Here is a 20,298-nt window from a genome sequence, read left to right as displayed (position 1 = left end):
TATTTATTCATTCTCCTGCTCACAGACATCTGGGTTGTTTCCAAGTCTGAGCTATTATGAAGAAAGCTGCTGTAAACTTTCTTGTACTTACCTTTTGGTGAAACCGACATGCTCATTTCCACCTCAAAGAATGGAATTGCTAGGTCATTGGGTAGGCGTATGTTTAGTATTAGTAGATACTGCCAGTTTTCTAACAATGCTTCTACTAACTTATATTCACATTAGCAATATATGAGCATTCTCTTTGCTCTTTATCATAGCCAGTGGTGGTGTTGATCTTTTTTAATTTTAGCAACTTTAGTAGGTGTGTACTGGTATCTCACTGTGGTTTTAATTTGCATTTCCCTGATTACTAATGATATTCATACCTTTTTATTTGCTTATTGGGCATTTGATCCTCATTTGGAAGTGTCTTTTTAAGTCATTGTTTCATTCTTAAATTGAGTTGTGTGTATTTTCCTTTTTGTCTCTTTCTATATTATAGATACATGTTTTATTGGAAAAAAATATATGTAGCAAATGTCTTCTTCCAGTCTTTAGCTTGCCTGTTCAATCTCTTAAAGGCATATTTTATTGAACAGAAGTTCTTGACTTGAATGATCTTCAATTTTATCAGTCTTTCTGTTTATGGTTAACGTGTTTTATGTCTATTTTAAAAATCTTTGTCTACCCCAAGGCTATGAAGGCTATAAAAATCCCTGTGTTTTCTTCTAGAAGTTTTAATATTTTGCCTTTTACAATTAGGTTATGGTCCATCTGGGATTTAATGTTTGTGTTTGTTGTGAAGTAGAAGTCAAAGTTCATATTTTCAAAGTTCAGAGTTTTTCCATATGGATATCTGATTCGTTAGCACCATTTATTGAATACGACTATGTAAATCATGTGACTGTATGTGTGCGGGTCAGACCTCCATTTTTACTATCCTGAAGATTGCTTTAGGGCCCCGAATATCACGAGCCCCTGAAGGTTATGAGCGGACAGTTGCTAACACCCTCTGGAGGCTGAACAAAGAAAAGCCCTGCAGCCCCCGCCTGGACCTCGAGGCAGAGGAGAAGGGTGGGGGCGGTGGGCCCCAGAGAGGGCTCCACAGAGTGGCAGTGACCGTACTGAGTTCACTCCTGTCCAGGGCCTGACTTCTGCTTTGCAGGAGCAAATATCCTGTCTTGCCAGCATCCCAGAGCCAATGGAACAGAGCAGCTTAAACTCATCAACACACCTCCTCCTCTCTCACCAAGTTTTGACCCTCTGGTCTCCTTGCAGCTCCTGACAAAGCAAGTTGCTTCTGGTCCTGGGCTTTTACATTTGTGGTTCCCTCTGCTTGGACTTTTCCTCGCTGTTTTCTCAGCATTCCTGACCACCCTGTCTCAAAGGCACCATCCCAGTGACTCTCCTTCCCATTTACCTGCTTCACTTTGTTTATAACACTCATCACTATGTGAAATGATATTATCCTTCTACTTGCCTACTTGTTTATTTTCTATCTTCTGGATTAGAATATTATAGCTCCATGATAGGAAAGCTTATGTCTGTTCACTTCTGTAATGCCAGCTCCGAGCACTGCATCTGGGAGAGAGTAGGCATCAACTACTAGTTCTCAGACTCTGCAGAGGCCCTTGAGATGCCAGCTTGGAAGTCCGCCCTGAGAAGTGCACCATTGAGTGCACAGGCTGGGCAGCTCCCCCTTCTCGTGAGCCTCACGGGAGTCTGGTTGCTGGAGGGTTGCTTGGGGAATGTGGAGTCAAACCTGGTGCTGAGTCCAACGTGACAGCCTCAGACACTCAGCCCTTCCTGAGTCTGCCTCCACTGAGGAGTGGTGGGTCCATTCATTCTTCCTCTTAGGGGATAGTCACCGGGCACCACTGTGCAGCCTGCCTGCCCACGCTGGCCTGGTGGACCCCTGCCTTTGGACGAGGGCCGGGGGGTGCCAGCCCTTACATGCTGCCTTTCTTGTTCTCATCTTTCTCTGCTTCCATCACTTAGTCACTGCTATTTATTTGGGGGATATCACCGACAAGTTTCATATAACTCCACAGGCCATCATTCAGTCTTTAAAGAAAAAATTTTTATACTCATTCAGTACAAAGCCCCTGCTTGGTACAGTGAGGAACAGAACAGGACAGGCAAGTGCCCCGCTTTCTGAGGACAAACAGAAAGATGCTAGATTAGACAAATAATTATCCATATCATAATTACACTTGTGATAAGTGCTGGGAAGGCAAGTTGCAGGGAGGTGAAGAGGGTTGTGAGTTGCATTCTTAACTTCCAGGGAACAGTCTGAATTCTAAGACTGGACCCTAATCACTGCCCTCGTGGGTCACCTGTCTGTGGCAGAGGTTCGAGCTGTCCCTCTGCCTGACATAATGAGGAAAGACTGGACAATAAGTGCTTTTATGAAAGCAGGCCAGAGACCTGGTATCTCAGTCCTCAGCCAGCTCCTCTCTGGGATTAGCTGCTGTAGACATAGTAATTCAGGGTGGCATTCCTCTGTCTTGGGCCCCTAATGGCAGGAGCTGTTCTAGCACAGCCACAAAGCTCTCTCAGGCCTCTCTTGGGCATGTGCAAAACTCCTCTAACGCCCAGTGTTCCCACTGTTTTCCTAGATTACTTGTGAGAACGAACATCTTCCCGAGTATGATTTCCCGGTGGCTGACCGGTGGTCACTGGACCATGTCTGAATGTTTCCCAGTAACCTTCCTCTCCTCCACAGAGAGAGAAGCCCTCTCAGTGAACATACATTGTTCCCAAACTCACGTTTGTCTCCTTTCCAGCTCCCTTACCCAGCCCTTGTTATTTCATGTTAAAGATGTTTGGATAGTGGAGATTTATTCCTTCACCTTTTATAACTGTGCCAGGCACAAAAAAAAATGACCATTCCAAACAGTTTTGTAGGTGCTAGGATGGGAGTAAACACAGAACGCCATGGGAGCCCAGGAGGCATCCCTAACCCAGCTGGGGGCTTGAGCCCTGTAGGCTGGGAAATAGTTAAGGAAAGCTTCTAGGAGGATGTGACAGATGACCTGGAGCTGAGTCTTAAGGGACGGTGGTCTCTCTCATAACAGCCATTTGCAGGGCTGGGGAGTCACAGGGTTTCTCAGGTGTGTGTAAGCCACGCTTGCCCCCCACCCCATTTTCCTCAGGGAGTTCCCCTGGGTCTCATGACCGAGGCAGGCTTTGTTCAGAATCTTGTGTTGTAAATGGTCCCCAGTAACCACCCCGACTGACACATTGTCCTGTCACTGGCAGAAGGAAGCACCTGCCAATTCTGAGGGTTTTCAGAGGAAGCCCTGGCAGCCCAGCTTGGTGAGGCCTACAAGCTCCTGACTCAGAACTCCCCACTCTTAAGGCATCTGAATGTATTAAACTGTCGGAACCAATCCTTCTGGGGCAACCCCAGCCCTCCTCCTTTTCCCTGTCTTGATTTGACGGTTGGAAATAGCAATGCCAGGGTGAGGTTGGTGTCACTTAACGAAACAGTGGGGCTGGTCCCACCCCTTTTGTGACTCATTTCCTCTGTTTAGACAGCCACTTAGGGTGTCCCAGACAGCTTCTTGCATCTGCTCTTCCATGCTTGAATGGCAAGGAGTGCTTGAAATAGTGGGAAAAAAAGAGCTAGAATCCATTCCAACAAGCACTCTGACCCCAGACCCACCCCATTTCCCCCAGTCAGTGAGCAATTTCAGGCTTAGAGAGACAGCAACGGAAGGGAAGGGGCAGGACTGGCTGCTTGGGGCCTCAGGGGCCTGCTCAGAAGTGAGGAGCAGAGGCAGAGGGAGCCAGTGGGGACTTGGTTCTGCTCACCATGCTGCCTTCACCTCAAACCCTACAAGCAGAGCCAAAAAACTCCGTATCCCTTCAACAAATTGTGCTGGGGCAACTGGATATACACATGCAAAAGAATAAAGGTGGGCCACTTCCTCCCACCACACACACAAATCAGCTCAAAATAGATCATAGACCTAAATGTAAGAGCAAAAACTATAAAGCTCTTAGCAGAAAACTTACGGGCAAATCTTTGCAACCTCAGCTTAGGCAATGGTTTCTTAGCTACATCACCAAAAATACAGAGACGAAAGAAAAAGTAGAGAAATTGTACTTCATCAAAACTAAAATGTTGTGCCTCAAAGGGCGCCATCAAGATATTAAAAAGAAAGTTCACAGAGTTGAATAAATTATTTGCAAAGCATGTATCTGAGGAGGGCCTAGTATCCAGAATATATAAAGAACCCTTATAATTTGTATTTATTCCTAGAGCTTCTGTAACAAATTACCCTAAGCCAGATGGCTTAAAACTACAGAAATGAGTGATCTGATCATTGTGAAGGCTAGAAGTCCAAAATCCACATGTTGGCAGAGTTACTTCCTTCTTGAGATTCTGATGAAGAATATGTTCTGCCCCATTCTCTTAGCTTCTGGTGTTGCCAGCAATCCTTGACTTGTAGACACATCACTCCAGTCCCTTCCTCCATCATCACATGGCATTCTCCCTCTGTGTCTGTCTGCATGTGGCATTCTCCTCTATGCGTGTATGTCTCCTCCTTGCTTAAGGACACCTGTCACATGGATGAAGAGCCCACCCTGCCCCAGTATGACCTCATCTTAACTAGTTACATCTGCAAATAGGTCAAATTCTGAGGTATTGGGTGTTGGGATATCAATGTATCTTTTTGGGGGATACCAAATTCAGTCCATAACACAAGAATAAAAAAGCAAATAATTTAAAAATAGCAAAGGATTTGAATAGACATTTCTCCAAAGAAGATATGCAAATGATCAAGATGAACATGAAAAGATGATCAGTGTCATTAGACATTAGAGAAAGCCATAGCTTGTACTTACCACCTGTCCAGATGGCTGTAATCAAAAAGAGAGATAATAGCAAATGTTGGAGAGGAGAGGATATGGAGTAATTGGAGCCCCCATAGGTTGCTGGTGGGAATGTAAAATGGTGCAGCTTCTTAGGAAAACAGTTTGGAAGTTCCTTAAAAAGTTACATAGTTACCAGATGACCTATCAGCTCCACTCCTAAGTATTTACCCAAGAGATAGAAAACATATGTTCACATAAAATTTGTACGTGAATGTTCATAGCAGCATTATTCATAATTGCCAATGTTTGTTATAGAGGACAAAAAGTGGAAATAATCCAAATACACATCAGCTAATGAATGGATAAACAAAATGTGGTCTCTCCATGCACTGGAATATTATTTGGTCATAAAAAGGCGTGAAGTACTAATATGTGCTACAACATAGACAAACCTTGAAAACGTTATGCTAGGAAACCAATTACTAAAGATTCACATTATAAGATTCCATTTATACCTGATGTCCACAATAGGCAAATCTTGGAAACAGAAAGTAGATTATTGGTTGCCTAGAACTGGAGTGGTGGAGAGGAAGGGGGTGACTGCTAAGGGGTGCTGGCTGGTTACTTTCTGGAGTAATGGAAATGTTCTAAACTGAGATTGTGGTGATGGCCGCCCAACTCTGTGAATATACTAAAACCGTTGAATTGTATGTACACTTTAAATGGGTTAACTTTATGGGACATGAATCATGTTTCCATAAAGATGCTTTTTTAAAAATGTATGAAACAACCTATGTCTTCGCTTGTTTCCCAATAGGAAAGCAAGAACTGGATCTCGGAAGATGACTTCTACCGGCCTCCCCAGGATCGACTGGCAGAGAGTCCTTCAGAGAGCGGCACAGCTCCTTCCAGAGGGACCCCAGGCTCAAGGCCTTGTCTCCTCAGGCAGCTTTCTCAAGGACCAAGAAAAAGCTCCTCCATGGGGGCCTTAGACACAGCTTGCATGCCTTTCCCAGGAAGCAGGAAAAGCGAGGTGGCTGCGGTGCAGGAGGGCAAGAACTTCAGGGTGGTGCACCGCCGACAGATGGGTGGGTGGCTCTGCAGGATCGGGTGGGGGTGGGTGGGCGGTGGCGGCTCACTATGCAGAGACAGTGCCTTTCAGAGAGCAGTTCAAAGTCCTTTCTCCACTACCAGTTGGGTGATTTCTTCTCACAAGTGTAACTTCATCCCAGAATAAGGAGCACCCTTGCTGAGTAATTCAGGGAAGCATTTCAGGAAAAATACAGCATTTTCTCACAAAATCTGAATAAAGAAAGGCTCAAAACTGCCTACGGAGTACAAAAATACTGCTTTATATGTTGAAATGGACAATATTTTCCCTGAAACTGTGCTCTAAGTCTTATGTACAGAACCCCTGACTCTGTAGCCCAGAGCAAACCCTGCCTCTTGAAGGCCTAGGTGTTTCAGCTGCTCCTGCCCAAGGCCTCTATCTTCAAGGGTTTATTTAACAGCTCTGGTGGGGTGTATCAGATCTGCTATTATCTGTTTGGTGTCCTCTGTGTGCTTTTTACAATGAGGCCAGCTTAATTTCCACACCCTGTGAAATTCCAGAAAGCGTTAAATAACCATAACCTCATTTTTCTGAAACCATCATAAACAAACAAAATTGTGCCCTAGAGTCAGTCTCTTTATCTCCTCATTTTCTGTTTGCTATGACCCAGCAGAGGATTCTGGCCCAGTGCCTAGGGCCCTGGCCTGGGGAGCATGGGTAGAGCCCCCTCTCCATGCTGGCTCCTTTGAGGTCCTTCTTTTAGCCCACGTGTGAGTGCAACCATGATGGAGAAGGTGTGCTCCATGCCTAGGCTGTCAGGTGACCTGAGGGGTAGGAAGATGCTATGCAGTGGCTTGAAATACCCAAGGTTGGTCCAGGCCAGGAGAGAGAGAACTGTGTCCTGTGGACCACCTGGTTGGTGACAGACCCCAGGGGAGCAGGCTGCATGGAGCAGTGTGGGTGCACAGGCGTGTGTTCACTCAGCAATATTTATTGCGTGTCTGTGATGTGCCAGGCACTATTCTAGGTGTTGGCAACCCAGCAGAAAACAATGCAAAGCCCCTGCGTTCATGGGACTTACATTTTAGTTCGAGAGACAGGAAGTAAGAAAATTAACAAGTAAACTGTAGCATGGCAGGTGGTGATCATTGGTACAGAGAACATTAAATCAGGGAATGCAAGGTGGGAGGGTCCTATTTCATATAGGATGCTAAGGAAGCCCTCACAAATAAGGGTTTGTTTGAGGAGACAGGGAGGAAGGAGGGAGGAAGGCAGGGGTGACTTCTGTGTTTCAAGCATGGAGAACAAATGCGAAGACCCTGCAGTGGGGATGTGTCTGGGGAAACGGTGGAGACCGGAGGAGATGGGAGGGGGCAGTCAGAGTGAGGTCAGAGTGACAGAGGGCCTTGTGGGCTGCAAGAGGACACTGACTTTTGCTCTGAGGATGATAGCAGCCATTGCAGGGTTTTGGGTAGAGAGACATGATCTGACTTTTAAGCGGGAGAGCAAGCCTTGCTCATGTGTCAAAAGGACTGCAGGGGGAGAGAGGCCAGTTAGGAGGCTATTCCTGTAACCCTGGCCAGGGACGATGATGGACGAACCCATGAGGTAGTAGCGGAGGTGGTGAGAAGTGGAAGATTCTGGACATGCCAACAGGATTTGCTGATGGATTGATGTGGAGAGTGAAAGAAAGCAAACCAAGGATAACTCCAAGGTTTTTAGCCTGGGCAACTGGAAGGATGAAGCTTGCCATTTTATGAGATGAGGAAAATGGGAGATAAACAGGTTTGGAGTGGGAGAATAGGAAATTCCTTTTTGGACGTGTCAACTTTGGGCAGCCTTACTAGACATACATGGAGCAGATGGAGATCTGAACCCGGAGTTCAAGGACGGGGTCCAGGCTGGAGATGAAAGCTGGGTGTTGTTGGCAGAAAGCCCTAAGAGTAGGTAAGGCCGGCCAGGAAGTGGGTGTTGCCAGAGAAGAGCAGAAGGCCCCAGACTGAGTTCTAATACCTCTTCAGGGGGTTTTCTGTAAAGGGAACAGAGAAAGAGGGTGGTAATGAGAGGTGTGAATGGAGTCAGAGGCATTTTTGAAGATGGGAGAAATAACAGCGTCTTTGTGTGCAGATGGGGACGATCCAGCAGAGAAGGGAGAAACCAGCCGCACAGCCGAGGGAGGGGAAGCACTGGAGAGCTGTCCCCACCCCGAGTGGGCGGGGAGGGGGTCCCACACATAGAGGGGTTGGCCTCAGACAGAGGTCAGCTCATCCTTGGAGATGGGAAGGAAGTCAGGGTGAGTACAGGAGCTGGAGTGAGGGGCCTGCGGAGGTAATCTTATGAGTGCTTTTCTTTTCTCAGTGACATTCAGAACCCAAGTCCACAGCTGAGGGTGAGGTTGGGATGGAGGCACTCAAAAAACGCCCCATGCAACCCATGGCTGCCTGCTTTCCCAAGGCAGTCACTTTGCCCACACCCACCACAGGACCTCAGACTCTGGGGGTGTTCTCGGTGTTATAGGGGCAGGCCTGTTGTCTGAAGTGCCTCTTTCTGCCCCCAGGGCTCTCCAACCCCTTCCGCGGTCTCATGAAGCTGGGCACGGTGGAGCGGCGTGGGGCAATGGGCATCTGGAAGGAGCTCTTCTGCGAGCTCTCCCCGCTGGAGTTCCGTCTCTACCTGCACGGAGAGGAGCGCATGTGCGTGGAGAGCTGCTCCCTGCTGCGCTGCGAGTCTGTGGGGCCGGCCCACAGTGATGGCCGCTTTGAGCTGGTCTTCTCTGGCAAGAAGCTCACTCTGCGGGCCTCCTCCCAGGATGAGGCTGAGGACTGGCTGGACCGCGTGCAGGAGGCCCTGCAGAAGTGCCGGCCCCAGCAGGAGGAGGAGTGGGTCAACCTCCAGTACCCAGACCAGCCGGAGGAGCCCCCCGAGGCCGCCCAGGCTAGCTTCCCCACCCGCTTGGACCTGCTCACGGAGCCTGGACATCTCCAGGGCACGCAGTTTGGTGGGTCCCCTGCCCAAGTTCCTGAGCCAGATGCTATTAAGGAATCCCTTCTGTACCTGTACACAGACAGGACCTGGACACCCTATATTTTTTCTCTGTCCTTGGAGTCTCTGAAATGTTTCCGCATAAGAAACAATGAGAAGATGTTAAGTGACAGCCACGGAGTTGAGACCATCCGTGATGTCCTGCCAGACACCAGCCTTGGGGGCCCATCCTTCTTCAAAATCATCACAGCCAAGGCTGTCCTGAAGCTGCAGGCTGGGAATGCCGAGGAGGCCGCCCTGTGGAGGGATCTGGTGCGCAAGGTCCTGGCATCCTACTTGGAGACGGCCGAGGAGGCAGTGACACTCGGCGGGAGTCTGGATGAAAACTGTCAAGAGGTGCTGAAGCTGGCCACACGGGAGAATGGCTTCCTGCTGCAGTACCTGGTGGCCATCCCCACGGAGAAAGGCCTCGACTCGCAGGGCTGCTTCTGTGCAGGTGCCAACTCGCTGCCCTTCCACCCCAAGCCTGCCAGCCCCGCTCTGCCTCCTGTGGGGTTCCTGCCTTAGGCTCCCAGCCCTGCCTGGCTCCCCAGGATGAGTGCCTTCATCCCAGCCCTAGGATGTTGTAGCAAATGAGGCCGCTGCAGTCAGCAGCCTCTGCTCCTGCCCAGCAGCCACTGGGGCCTGCACCCCAGCTTGTGGGAGCCCCTCTTGCCACCTTCTGGGGGTTGGGACCTGTGGGTGGCAGTTCTGTGGCATGCTGCTCTCTGCTCAGGGAGTTCCAGGGAGCTAAGCTCGGCCCCCTTCATTATCATATTCCTATATTATTATATTCCGTCCGAGCAGAGACATGGTACCCCTCCATATATTTCTGCATGCTTTTGCAAGTGCACACAATTTTTTAAAATTACAAAAATGAGCTTGTGCTACTTAGTGCTGTTGAATAGAACTTTCTGTGATGATGAAAATGGTCTAGGTCTCTGCTGTCCAATTCTGCCTACAAGCCAACACATGGCTACTGAGTATTTAAAGTGTGGCTAGTGTAACTAAGGAACTAAATTTTCCTTTGTATTTAATTTAAATGGGCACCTGTGGCTGGTGGCTGCCATACTGCACAACACAGCTATATATAGTACTGTATTGTGGTTTTCCCTCCTTAAGAATATGTCATAGATATTATTCGAAGTCAGTACATCTGCTGTGTCACAGCATCGTCAAATCTGATTCTCCTGTGGTGGGCACTGGACCCAGTGCTTATTTGGAGCATCTCATTCAATCCTCACAACAACCTTGTAGAGATCAGTGCCACTATGGTCTCTGTTTATAACCGAAGAAACTAAGTCAGGTGCTGGTAAGTACCTTGTCCCAGGTTTGCACAGCTCGGAAGTGGCAGAGCCAGATGGGGACCTTGATGGCCTTAGAACTGATGCTCTCAGCCAGGTCTCCGTAGGCCCCTTCATTCCCTTGTTTTTCAAGACTGTGACATTCCACTGCTCACATTCCATTTTTGAGCTCTTCTCCCCAGTGCTGACACCATTTCCATCACCCTGGGCCCTCCAGGTGCACAGTGAGGAGGGTGCCCTGCTGTGGCGCCAAAACGAGAGGCCTGGCTGCAAGTGGTTTAGGAGCTGTCCTGCCTGGGGCAGCCTGTGGGACGGGAGGGGAAAGCCTGCTTCAGGCGTCTGGAAGGAAGCGGTCTGCGGTTGGTGGCCCTGGGGGACAGAAGCTAGGCAGAGCAGAGCTGCCTGCAGAACACATCTTCACACCCACTCTCCTCTCGCCCCCCCACCAGCCTCTAACACTCACACTCTGACCTGCAGCCTGTGGGTGGCAGGCTCAGGCCCCCAGGGCTTGTGGGGAGGGTTCTCCCTGGGGCTGTGAATCCACCCAGGGCAGCTGTCCTTGTGCCTGCCACCCGCCAGTCCGCTGGCTGAGACTGAAACTGAGGAGCTTTGGTTTCCTTTCCACTGCAGGCACAGCCCTGTGGCCAGGCAGATGCCAGCTGCTGACATCTGCCTTGTATTTCATAGTTTGCAGGGCAGTTTGAAAACCCTGTCTCATTTAAACTTTGTAAAAACTCAACAGAAGAGCAAATAGTAGCTGAATTTTACAGGTACTGCAGCAGAACCTTGCAAAAATTCAGTGAAGGTTAGGATAAGGTAGCTGGTAGGCGGAAGAGCTGGCCTTTCTAGTCCTGAGAGCAGGGGGACTCTTTCCTTTTGTCCTGGCACTCCTACTCCCTCTGGTGTCTCTGGAGGGACCTCCAGCAGAGGGGCCAGCCCTGGGCTCTGCACCACTCTACTGGGGGCTCAGGTAGGTCTGGCTCCAAGCTGGCACCAGGCAATATCCAGACTGTTCTGCCTCCAGCAGGCTTTCCTACCCATACCCTGTGACCAGCCCCATGTCCCCAGCCCCTTCCCTGCTTGCTGAGCCCCTGGCTTAATTGCTTCCATTCTGAGCCCCAGTAGAGGGGTAGACCTAGAGGAGGCTGGCATTGGTGAGCAAGCAGTGGGAGCACTGAACAGAGGCAGGTAGGGACAAGGAATGCGTGCTGCAGACCCAACCCAACCCCACTGCTGAGTCGCAGCCGTGCCACTCAACTCGTGTGTGACGGGGCAGGCTCTCGGACCTCTCTGCACAGCTCCTTCAGCCATAGTCTGATGATGATAATCCTTATGGTGTCTTGCTGTACAGGTTAATTAGTAGGGTTGTTTCTGAGTGGTGGAAATATGAGTGACAGACGTTTTTATCTTTGTGTCCTCCTTTTTAATCCTCATTCTCTCCTTAAATAACAGGACCTCTCTGCTTTAGTCGCTTTGTGTAATTCAGGAGCTGCTGCCACCCCTCACCCTCCCACCTTCTTCTCCAGGCTGCTCCCGGCAGATTGGCTTCTCATTCGCACGACCCAAGCTCTGTGCCTTCTCTGGCCTCTATTACTGTGACATCTGCCACCAAGATGATGCCTCAGTGATTCCAGCCAGGATCATCCACAACTGGGACCTCACCAAGCGCCCGGTAAGTCACGGCCACACAGGTGACAGAGTGACAGAGGAGTGGTCTCTCCTCTTTGCTGCTGCTCTTCCTCTGACTGGTAGAGTTTGGCTCTAGGGAAGCCATGGTCACTGGCCTGGCCCCATGAGGTCAGGGAGCTGACCAAGAATAAAACCTGGTACTGATAACAGAGCTCTGTCAGTGCGTGCCTAGGTCCTCAAGTGGGAATCTGAGGATGGTTCTCTGCAGCTCCTCAGGGCTACAGACAAAACTGTTTAAGGCACCAGCGACTAGATAGATATTGATAGGAAGGAAGGATAGATAGGATCGATTAGATATGTAAATGATGGGGGGTGGGTAGATGGCTTGGTGGGCTCGCCAGCTGCCTGTGTGTCCCCTTTTCTGTGCATCTGTTGACACACACATCTACTTTTTGTGAAGCTGGGACCACACTGGACTCATACTGCCTTGTGACATGCTTTGCTCACTTAGTATTACGTCTTTGGTGCTTTTTTATGTTCACCAAATACTTTTGAATAAGATGTATTCTAAGATCTTTTACATTTCCCTCTTTTCCAACCGAGCTTACCCACTCATCTAGCCATGTTACTAGGAGGCAATTATTTAACGTCGGTTTCTTCATCAGTCAAGGGGATTGATAACAGCGTCCGTTTTGGGATTGTTTGAGGACCAAAGGAGACATTGTCTATTCATCCCTTGACCGTGCCTTACAAGAGTGACTTTTGCTCTCCTGAGGCCTGTCATACCGCCTGCCCCTAATTCACTCGGTGAGGGTCTCCTGGAGAGGCACAAACTTGACTTTCTCCCAGAGGCATAGATTTCTGCTAAGACAGGCACAGAATCATGAGGAAGAAGCTGTTCGCTTCTCTCAAGACCCAGGCCTGCCCGCCGTGCAGTCTTGACATGAGGATGTGTCCTCAATAAGAGTATAGGGAACATGATTCTCCAAGTCTCTGCCACCCCAACTCTACCCCCTGGGAACAGGCCTCTGCCACCCCAACTCCACCCCTTAGGAACAGGAACCCCAAAGAGGTCACCTTCACTTTGGCTTTTTGTTGGTTACCTCATCCACACCCTGCCTTCAGTATTAAGTATTTAACTAACTACTACATGGAGAATATTAAACCTCAGAATCACCGCAAATGCCAATAACCCTCTGGCCATAAAACACACTCAGTACTTACAACTCCCGGATACTTGTGTTGAGCCAGCTCCTCATTCATCACTTTAAACTTTGTCCCACCTCCTTTTTCCACCTAGAAAATTACAGTATTTCTCTCAGCATATCTGGACCAGGAAATACCCAGTGCTCTCTCAAAGATGCCTGGCCTGGGAAGGACAGGAAAATGCAAAACAGAAAGCGGCTGGCTGGCAGGTTAGGGGCCTTATTGTTCGCAAAGTTCCCACTGACTGACCCACTTGTGCGAGGCCTGGCTGGCACTTGGCAGGATGTCAGCCCAGGCCTGGCTGCTTTCTTTGTCCCGTCCATGCCCGCAGGACAGGAACAGTCCTGGGGGAGCACGGAGCCCCTGCCTGTCTATAGCGCTTGGCAGTTTGCAGCGCACATTCCTGTGTGTTATTTCATCTGAGCCTCACCCACGGCCTGAGGCTGAGTTGTGAGAAGGCCTGGGCCAGGGATGGAGAAGAGCAGTTTGACCTGAGTCAGGGGGCCTTTGCCTCCAGGCTGCCCATTGGCTAGGGGCTGGCACCTCAAGGCTCTGGGAAGTGGGGAAAGGAGTTGTCCATTGCTGGGGGAGGCGAAAGACAGCAGTAGAGCTGAGAGACAGGAGGCCAGAGGCCCCCCAGCCACCCAGTCTCCTGGGGGCCCTATTGCATTCCTGACCCTCCAGGGGACAGCTGGGCCACACCAGCCAGCCCTCATAGGGTCTGATGGCAGCTCCCATTTACCTAGGATATGCTCTGTGCCAGGAGCTTATGTGGGTTATCTTTTAATCTGAAGGCTAAGTAATCCCATGAGGTAGGTGCTTTTATTTCCCGCATTTTACAGATGAGGAAACTGAGTCACAGAGTGGCTGAGTAAGCTTCACAAGGTCATAGAGCTAGGAAGTGGTAGAGCCAATATCCAAACGCAGTTCTGACCTGAAAGCCCAGCTCCTAGTCACTGGGTGGTGGTGGACAGTGGGGAACGCATCTCAGCTCCTGCAGCCTCACCGCACCAGGGAGGAGCCTGGGAGAGAGGTTTCCCCTCAGTCAAGCAGCCAGGTGTGTGGAGAGAACACCTCAGTTCAGACCTGGGCTCCACTTCTGCAGGTGCACTGGATAAGCCACTTGAGGTCTGAGCCTCAGTTTCCTTATTTATAAAATGGGGGTGATGATACCTTCCCCACTGGGCTGTTAGGAAGAAAGGGTGTGGTCAAGGTCCTTAGCCCACTGTCACGCAAATAGTAGGTGCTCAATGATTGGCTTTGTCGTTAGGGTCAGGGCTGCAGGTTACACTTTCCTCACCCTCAGTTGGGAGAGACTGAGATTGATCACTCACCTCCACACAGAGACTTGGGGGAGCCCTGGTTGGTGCTTCTGACAAGAGCCGAGTGGCTCAGGAAACCTCTTGTTAAGCTGCGTCTGTGGCTTCCTGTGGCCGGAGCCTGACTCAGACAGTCACCTGGTTCCTGAGTTAGCCAGACCTGGCCTGGGACACAGTGCCTGTTTCCTTCAGGCAGGAAAGTGGGGACTAGGAGAACTGGAAATGGGGAAAGATCTTTGAGGCCCAGAGGGAGTGGGGTGTTGACCAGAGTATCCCAGCACAGGTCGAGGAGGGGCATCAGCTGTTGCCATGGAGGGAGAGTGGGCTTGGGAGGCAGATTAACTGGGTTCACATCTTGACTTTTATGAACTGTGGACCTAGGCCAAGTCACATTATCTCCCTGAACCTCAGGTTCCTCATCTATAAAATGAAGATGGCACCACTTTCCTTGGAGGGAGGCGGCAGGGCAAGCAGGTGGGAAGGTGATGCAGTGCCTGGCCCAGACATACTCACTGAATGGCCATTCTCCCACCCCTGCCACCTGGGGATGTCGCCAGATCTGCCGGCAGGCCCTGAGGTTCCTGACACACATCTGGGCCCAGCCCCTCATCAACCTGCAGCTGGTGAACGCATCTCTGTATGAACATGTGGAGCAGATGCGCCTTATTGGGAGGAGCCGGGAGCAGCTGAAGCTTCTGGGGGATTACCTGGGCCTGTGCCGAAGTGGAGCCCTGAAGGAGCTAAGCAAGAGGTGGGTCCTCAGGATGCGGGGAGACACACACACACACACACACACACACACACACACACACACACGCACGCACGCACACACACACACACACACACACACACAGACACACACACACACTCACTCTCCCTCCCTCCCTCCCTCCCTCCCCCTATCCTCTTGGGAGAAATGCCAGAGATGGATGGAGATGCCCTTCCTGGTGGGTTTAGGAGATTGCCACACGCTTTGGGAGTGTCTTTTATTTGTTCATATATTCATTCATTCATTCAGCAAATATTTATTGAGAACACACTGGGCTGTGTGTGGGCTACAACACTGAGCAAGGTAGACCCGGGTCCTACCCTCTTGAAGGGAAGGCAGATGAGTAAGCCAGCAGCAATGGGGCTGAAGGCCGGGAGAGAGAAGTGGGATGCCTGAAGTTCAGAAGTGAGACATCTACCCCGAAGTTCAGAAGTGAGACATCTACCCCAGATTGGAGGAGGGTGAGTGGGGAAGACTTCCTGGAGGAATCAACACCTAAGGTGAGGCCTGAAGAATGAGCAGCATTAAGAAAGGCAAGACTATCAGGAAAGAGTGTTGCCGGCAGAAGGAACAATGTGCACGGGCCATGAATGAAGGCCTCACATGTGGAAAGAGCGGAGATCCTCTGCTGGGACTGAGGAGGGAAGTGGGCAGCGCAGTGGGAGGAAAGCTGGGCAGATGGGCGAGAGCCAGACCAGAAGGGCCTCCCTGCCCTGGTCCCTCCTTCCCCGGCCAGTCTTCCATCCCACAGCTGCTGTGTTGCTTTCTGTGGCAGTATCCCTCTCAAAATCCTCAGAAGGGAGCAAGATTGGGGTGAAACCCTCAAGATGGCCTTCAAGAAGCCTCTCCAGACCCAGTGCCTGGGGCCCTGCTCAGGGTTGGGAGGTGACACTGGCCTTCAGCATAGACCTCAGGTCTTTCTGTGCCTGTCACAGACCCTTCCTAGCCCCTAGGGTACAGCCCAGGTGCAGCCAGGTGCTTGCTGCCCAGCTGGGCTTCTTTGCTGGGTTTCTGGGGACTTGGAGCAGCTCACAAGCCCCTCCCTCTGCATCGCCCCTCCAGCCACTCCTCCCTCAGGGCTGACACAGACTGCCCGTCTGACAGGCTGCCCCTCTTCAGTCCCAGTGACCAGCCTCTGTGCAGCCCCTGTGTGGCTCCTAGGGGCCAGGGAGACATGCAGTGCAGGTACCCTGGGACAGTAGGGATGGGGTGGTGGGGGGACTGCTGCAGGGAGTTCTCTTTCCAGGACTGTCGGGGGACTCCTGCAGGGAGCCCTCTTTTAAGTAGAAGGGAGAGAACTGGCCCCTCCCAGGCTCCCAGAGCATCTAGCTGCACCCTGGTCTCCCCAGGCCTAGAAGAACAGAAAGCCCTCTGGGGGCCACTGTGAGGGACCCTAGAAGGCTGCTTTCCGGGGAGGCTCTGCCTGTCTCAACCCTCAGCTGGGGCCTGGGTTTCCACTTATGCCTGTCCTTTCTGAGAGTCTAGGACCCAGGACTCCAAAGAGTCTGCCCTTCTGTCCCCTGACCAGAATGGTGAAATCTTGGGTCAGGTGGGACCTCAACACCGTCCCCAGTCAAAGGGCCTCTGCAGACCTGAGTGGACTAGGTGCCTGCCATGGGGGTCCTGGGTGCTGGCCTCACTCCTGGTCCCTGCCCTGCTGAGGTGGTTTGGCCATCCGCCTGACTGTCCTGTCTGGGCTGACCCGTGCATGCTGAGTACTAAGGGCAGCCCTGCCTTGTTCTCCCCAGCCCTGCCATTCTATCCTTGGGCAACAGCATGGCATACCTACTGTGTGCCCAGCCTTTGGGAGAGCAGGGCCACGCCTGTGGAAGTCCCATTTTAGAAGCAGCGTGGGAGTGGAAAGAACTCGGGGAAAGAGCTTGGCGCAGCCTCTGCCCAGCCCCAGACCCACTGTGAGACTCAGGGAAGTGGCTTTACTTCTGTGAACCTCAGCTTTCTTGCCTGTAAAATGGAGCAGTAATCCCTCTGCTCATGTGGCCTCCCAGAGTTGTGAGGGCCACAGTGAGGGGCTCAGAGTCTGAGGAAGGACACAGACAGGCAGACAGAAGGTTCTGGGTCAGCATGGTGTGTGCCATGAGGGAGGGCACCTGACCCAGCCTTGGCAGGGCCCAGAGGCCTGGGGAAGCTTCCGGAGGAGATGGCATCTGATCTGAGGGCTTGCAGAGTTTTTTTTTTAGTTAAAAAAAAAATTGTTTCTTTCTTACAAAAATAGTCAATATTTAAACAGGATAAAAGAACCAAGCAGAAAGTTAAGATCACCCTTCTCCATTGCCACCACCGCCAGCACCACTGGAGGATGCTTGCAGCTCTCACCCTGTCCTCGGACACGGGAAGAGTGCCTCAGCACATGTGGTATCACATACACAGTGAAGGAAGGGAAGGAGGCCTGGCTCTCCCGGCCAGGGCATGGTGGCCTGGCGGGGGCAGGAGTGAGGGTCAAAAAGGCACAGGCAGGGCTCGGGGATGGGAGGTAAAGTCAGGGAGAGCTCCTGCTTGCTAGTGGCCGCCCTCGACAGGGTCCTCTGAGAGAAAGGAGATCCTCAGCAGGTCTGGGCACATCTCCAAGGGCCAGAGAAGCCCCCTTGAGTGCCTCTCGGGCCTTTGGAAGGGAGCCATCATGGAAATGCCCTGCAGAGCTGTTGGCCCTCCAGACCTCAGGTGCTCCTCCTGGCAGGCCAGGAGCTGGGACTGGAACCAGTCCTGCCAGCCATTGTCAGGGCGCTTTCCTGCCCTACCACTCAGCTGGCTACAGGAGTTAAGATGCAGGCTCTCCTCTCGTGTTCACTCTCCTCCAGAAACCCCTAAAGGCCGCTGGTCCCTTCCCCAGGCAGTCAGCTTCACACCAGAAGAGGACAGAGAGTGGTCTCCTGATTGTGTGGGCGCAGAGCTGAGGCCCAGAGTAGCCTGCGGTGTGGTTCCTCTCCTGGAGGCCAAGATGAGAAGGTGCCTCTCGCCCCTGGGCCACTGCTCTCTCCCCTCTGACCACAGCTGAGTGTCGTGGAGCCGTCGCAAGGCCATGCTGAGAGTGTGACACACCCAGGGGACAGTGGTTTGCAGGGAAGGCCCTGTACCTGGCTGGCCCCCAGGGCTTCCATGACCATGGACAGAGGGCAGATGACAGAGATGACTCTCCATCCAAGTCAGCCTCACCCTTCCTGCCAGCTCAGTGACAGCCTGTGTGCCCCCCCCACACCCCCGCATGTTTTCCTGGTGATAAAGGGTGGTTTCCTGTTCCCAAAAAGCTGGAAGTTTACTGGGGAAACCAGCATGGTGAACCGAGCAGCTAGTCGGCAGCATCCTCACCCCAGGTGGCACAGCATGGCCTGCCTGCTGCTTGGTGGGACTTGCCATCTCTGCCCTGGATTGGTTCCCCCCTAGACCACAGCTGAGGCCATAGGGTGGGGCATGGCCAAGCCCCTGTTCCTGATGCCCCAGGGCCAGGCACCGTTCTGTGCCCAGGTGTCTGGGCCATCCCAGAGCAGATTCCTAAGCTTCCTCAGACTTGGAGCAGCCCCAGCCCCAGTACCCACACAGACACACACAGCAAGGCCAGGCAGGATTTTGTGCCAGGGGAATTTCTGCAGGTGTTTCCTCTCCGCCCCTCAGGATGTCACCCTTGGGATCTCTGCCACTGGCGAGTGGAAACTAGAGCTGCACTGGTGGCTGAACCCGTGTCCTCAGTCTCCCCCATTCCCCACCCCACCTCTGAAATGGGATCTGCTGTGCTCAGGGCACATTTCAGCTCCTCTCACATAGCACTGAAACTGTATGCTTAAATTCTGTCCCTCAGCTAGACCAGGGGCTACAGGAAGGCAAGGCCATGTCCTATGCATGTCTGTCTCCAGCACTGTCCCTGGTACATAACGGTGGCAATAATGACAACAGCTAACACCTACAGGCATTCACTGGGTACATAAGGATGCAGGCTCTGGAGCCACAGTCCTGCCTTTAAACTCCAGCTCTGTCAATTACTAGCTGTGTGACTGTGGGCAAGTTATTTAACCTCTCTGTGCCTCCATGGCCTCTTCTTAAAACGGGGATTATAGTAATACCAACCTCACAGAATAATTGTGAGGATTACATGAGTTCATACATATAAAGCTCTTAGTCCAGTTCCTGGGACCAAGTGTTAGCTTTCGTCGTCATCATTTTTTTATAGACATTTATTTTTTTATCTTAAATTTGTTTTTACATTTCAGTTTTATTGAAGTATAATTAACAAAACTGTAAGTTATTTAAAGTGTTCATGGTGATGATTTGATATATATGTAGATTATGAAAGGATTCCCCTCATCTGGGTTATTAACACATCCATTACCCTCTCTATCTATCTTTTGTTGAGAACATTTAAGTTCTACTCCCTTAGCAAATTTCAATGATACAATATGGTATTATCAACCATAGTTGATAATTATTAATTATTTACTATGTGGTAAGCACTGTGCCAAATGCTTTAAATTCTTTAATCCTCAAAACAGCTCCATTTCTCAGGTGAGGAAACCTGAGGCTCAGAGAGGTTAAGTAATTTGCTCATGGTCCCAACAGCTAGTGACCTGAAAGGCCAGATCCAAAACCCAGGCCTGCTGACTGGTCTCAGGCACCACCCTTCCCAGATGTTTATGCCTGGTTAGTAGCAAAGGAATGAAAATAAACACGGGTTGGCCCAAGTCCTGGAAACCCTTCTAAGAGACCTCTTGTGTTTTCTTTGAAGGCTCAACCACAGGAATTATCTCTTGGAGTCTCCCCACAAGTACAGTGTTGCTGACCTCCAGCAGGTGAGGCTGTCATCCCCCAGCCCCAGGCCTCCATGGAGGGACCTCATTCCTGGAGAAATCAGACAGGGAGAAAAGGCTAGGGGTACCTGTGTTTCCTCAGCTGACTGCAGTTTATAGCAGTCCTCAGCTTTGCAGTACCCCAGACTGGTGTCCTGCTCTCCCATGCTTACTGGGACAGTGACCACACCCCAGGCCACCCTGGAATAAGCAGGCACTTCAGCAAAGCCCTGGTCACAGGGGCTCCTCAGTCCCTTCCCTGCATCTGGACTTGGAGGACTAAGGTGGGTGTGGGTAGGAAAGGCCACAGGGGTGAGAGTTTGGGACATTCATTTTGTTAAGGGAAGATACGGTGGATTTGGGTCTCTTCTGTCTGTCCTGTTATCCGAGCAACTTCTGT

General features: G+C 51.1%; 1 protein-coding gene across 6 annotated transcripts in view; it reads left to right on the top strand.

The window, feature by feature from the left end:
- PLEKHM1 (pleckstrin homology and RUN domain containing M1) overlaps positions 1-20,298 on the top strand; it is a 46,270-nt gene that overhangs the window by 21,513 nt on the left and 4,459 nt on the right. For 5 of the 6 annotated variants that reach the window (XM_017658802.3, XM_036997569.2, XM_036997573.2 and 2 more), the window contains 5 exons: positions 5,624-5,894; positions 8,415-9,335; positions 11,709-11,854; positions 14,894-15,087; positions 19,838-19,901. In XM_017658802.3, the coding sequence (XP_017514291.3) occupies positions 5,624-5,894; positions 8,415-9,335; positions 11,709-11,854; positions 14,894-15,087; positions 19,838-19,901 (1,596 nt within the window). The other variant, XM_017658803.3, reaches the window with a different exon arrangement.

This window comes from Manis javanica, chromosome 4 (genome assembly GCF_040802235.1).
Source record: "Manis javanica isolate MJ-LG chromosome 4, MJ_LKY, whole genome shotgun sequence".
NCBI classification, from domain to species: domain Eukaryota; kingdom Metazoa; phylum Chordata; class Mammalia; order Pholidota; family Manidae; genus Manis; species Manis javanica.
This window is presented reverse-complemented; position numbering and strand designations above follow the sequence as displayed.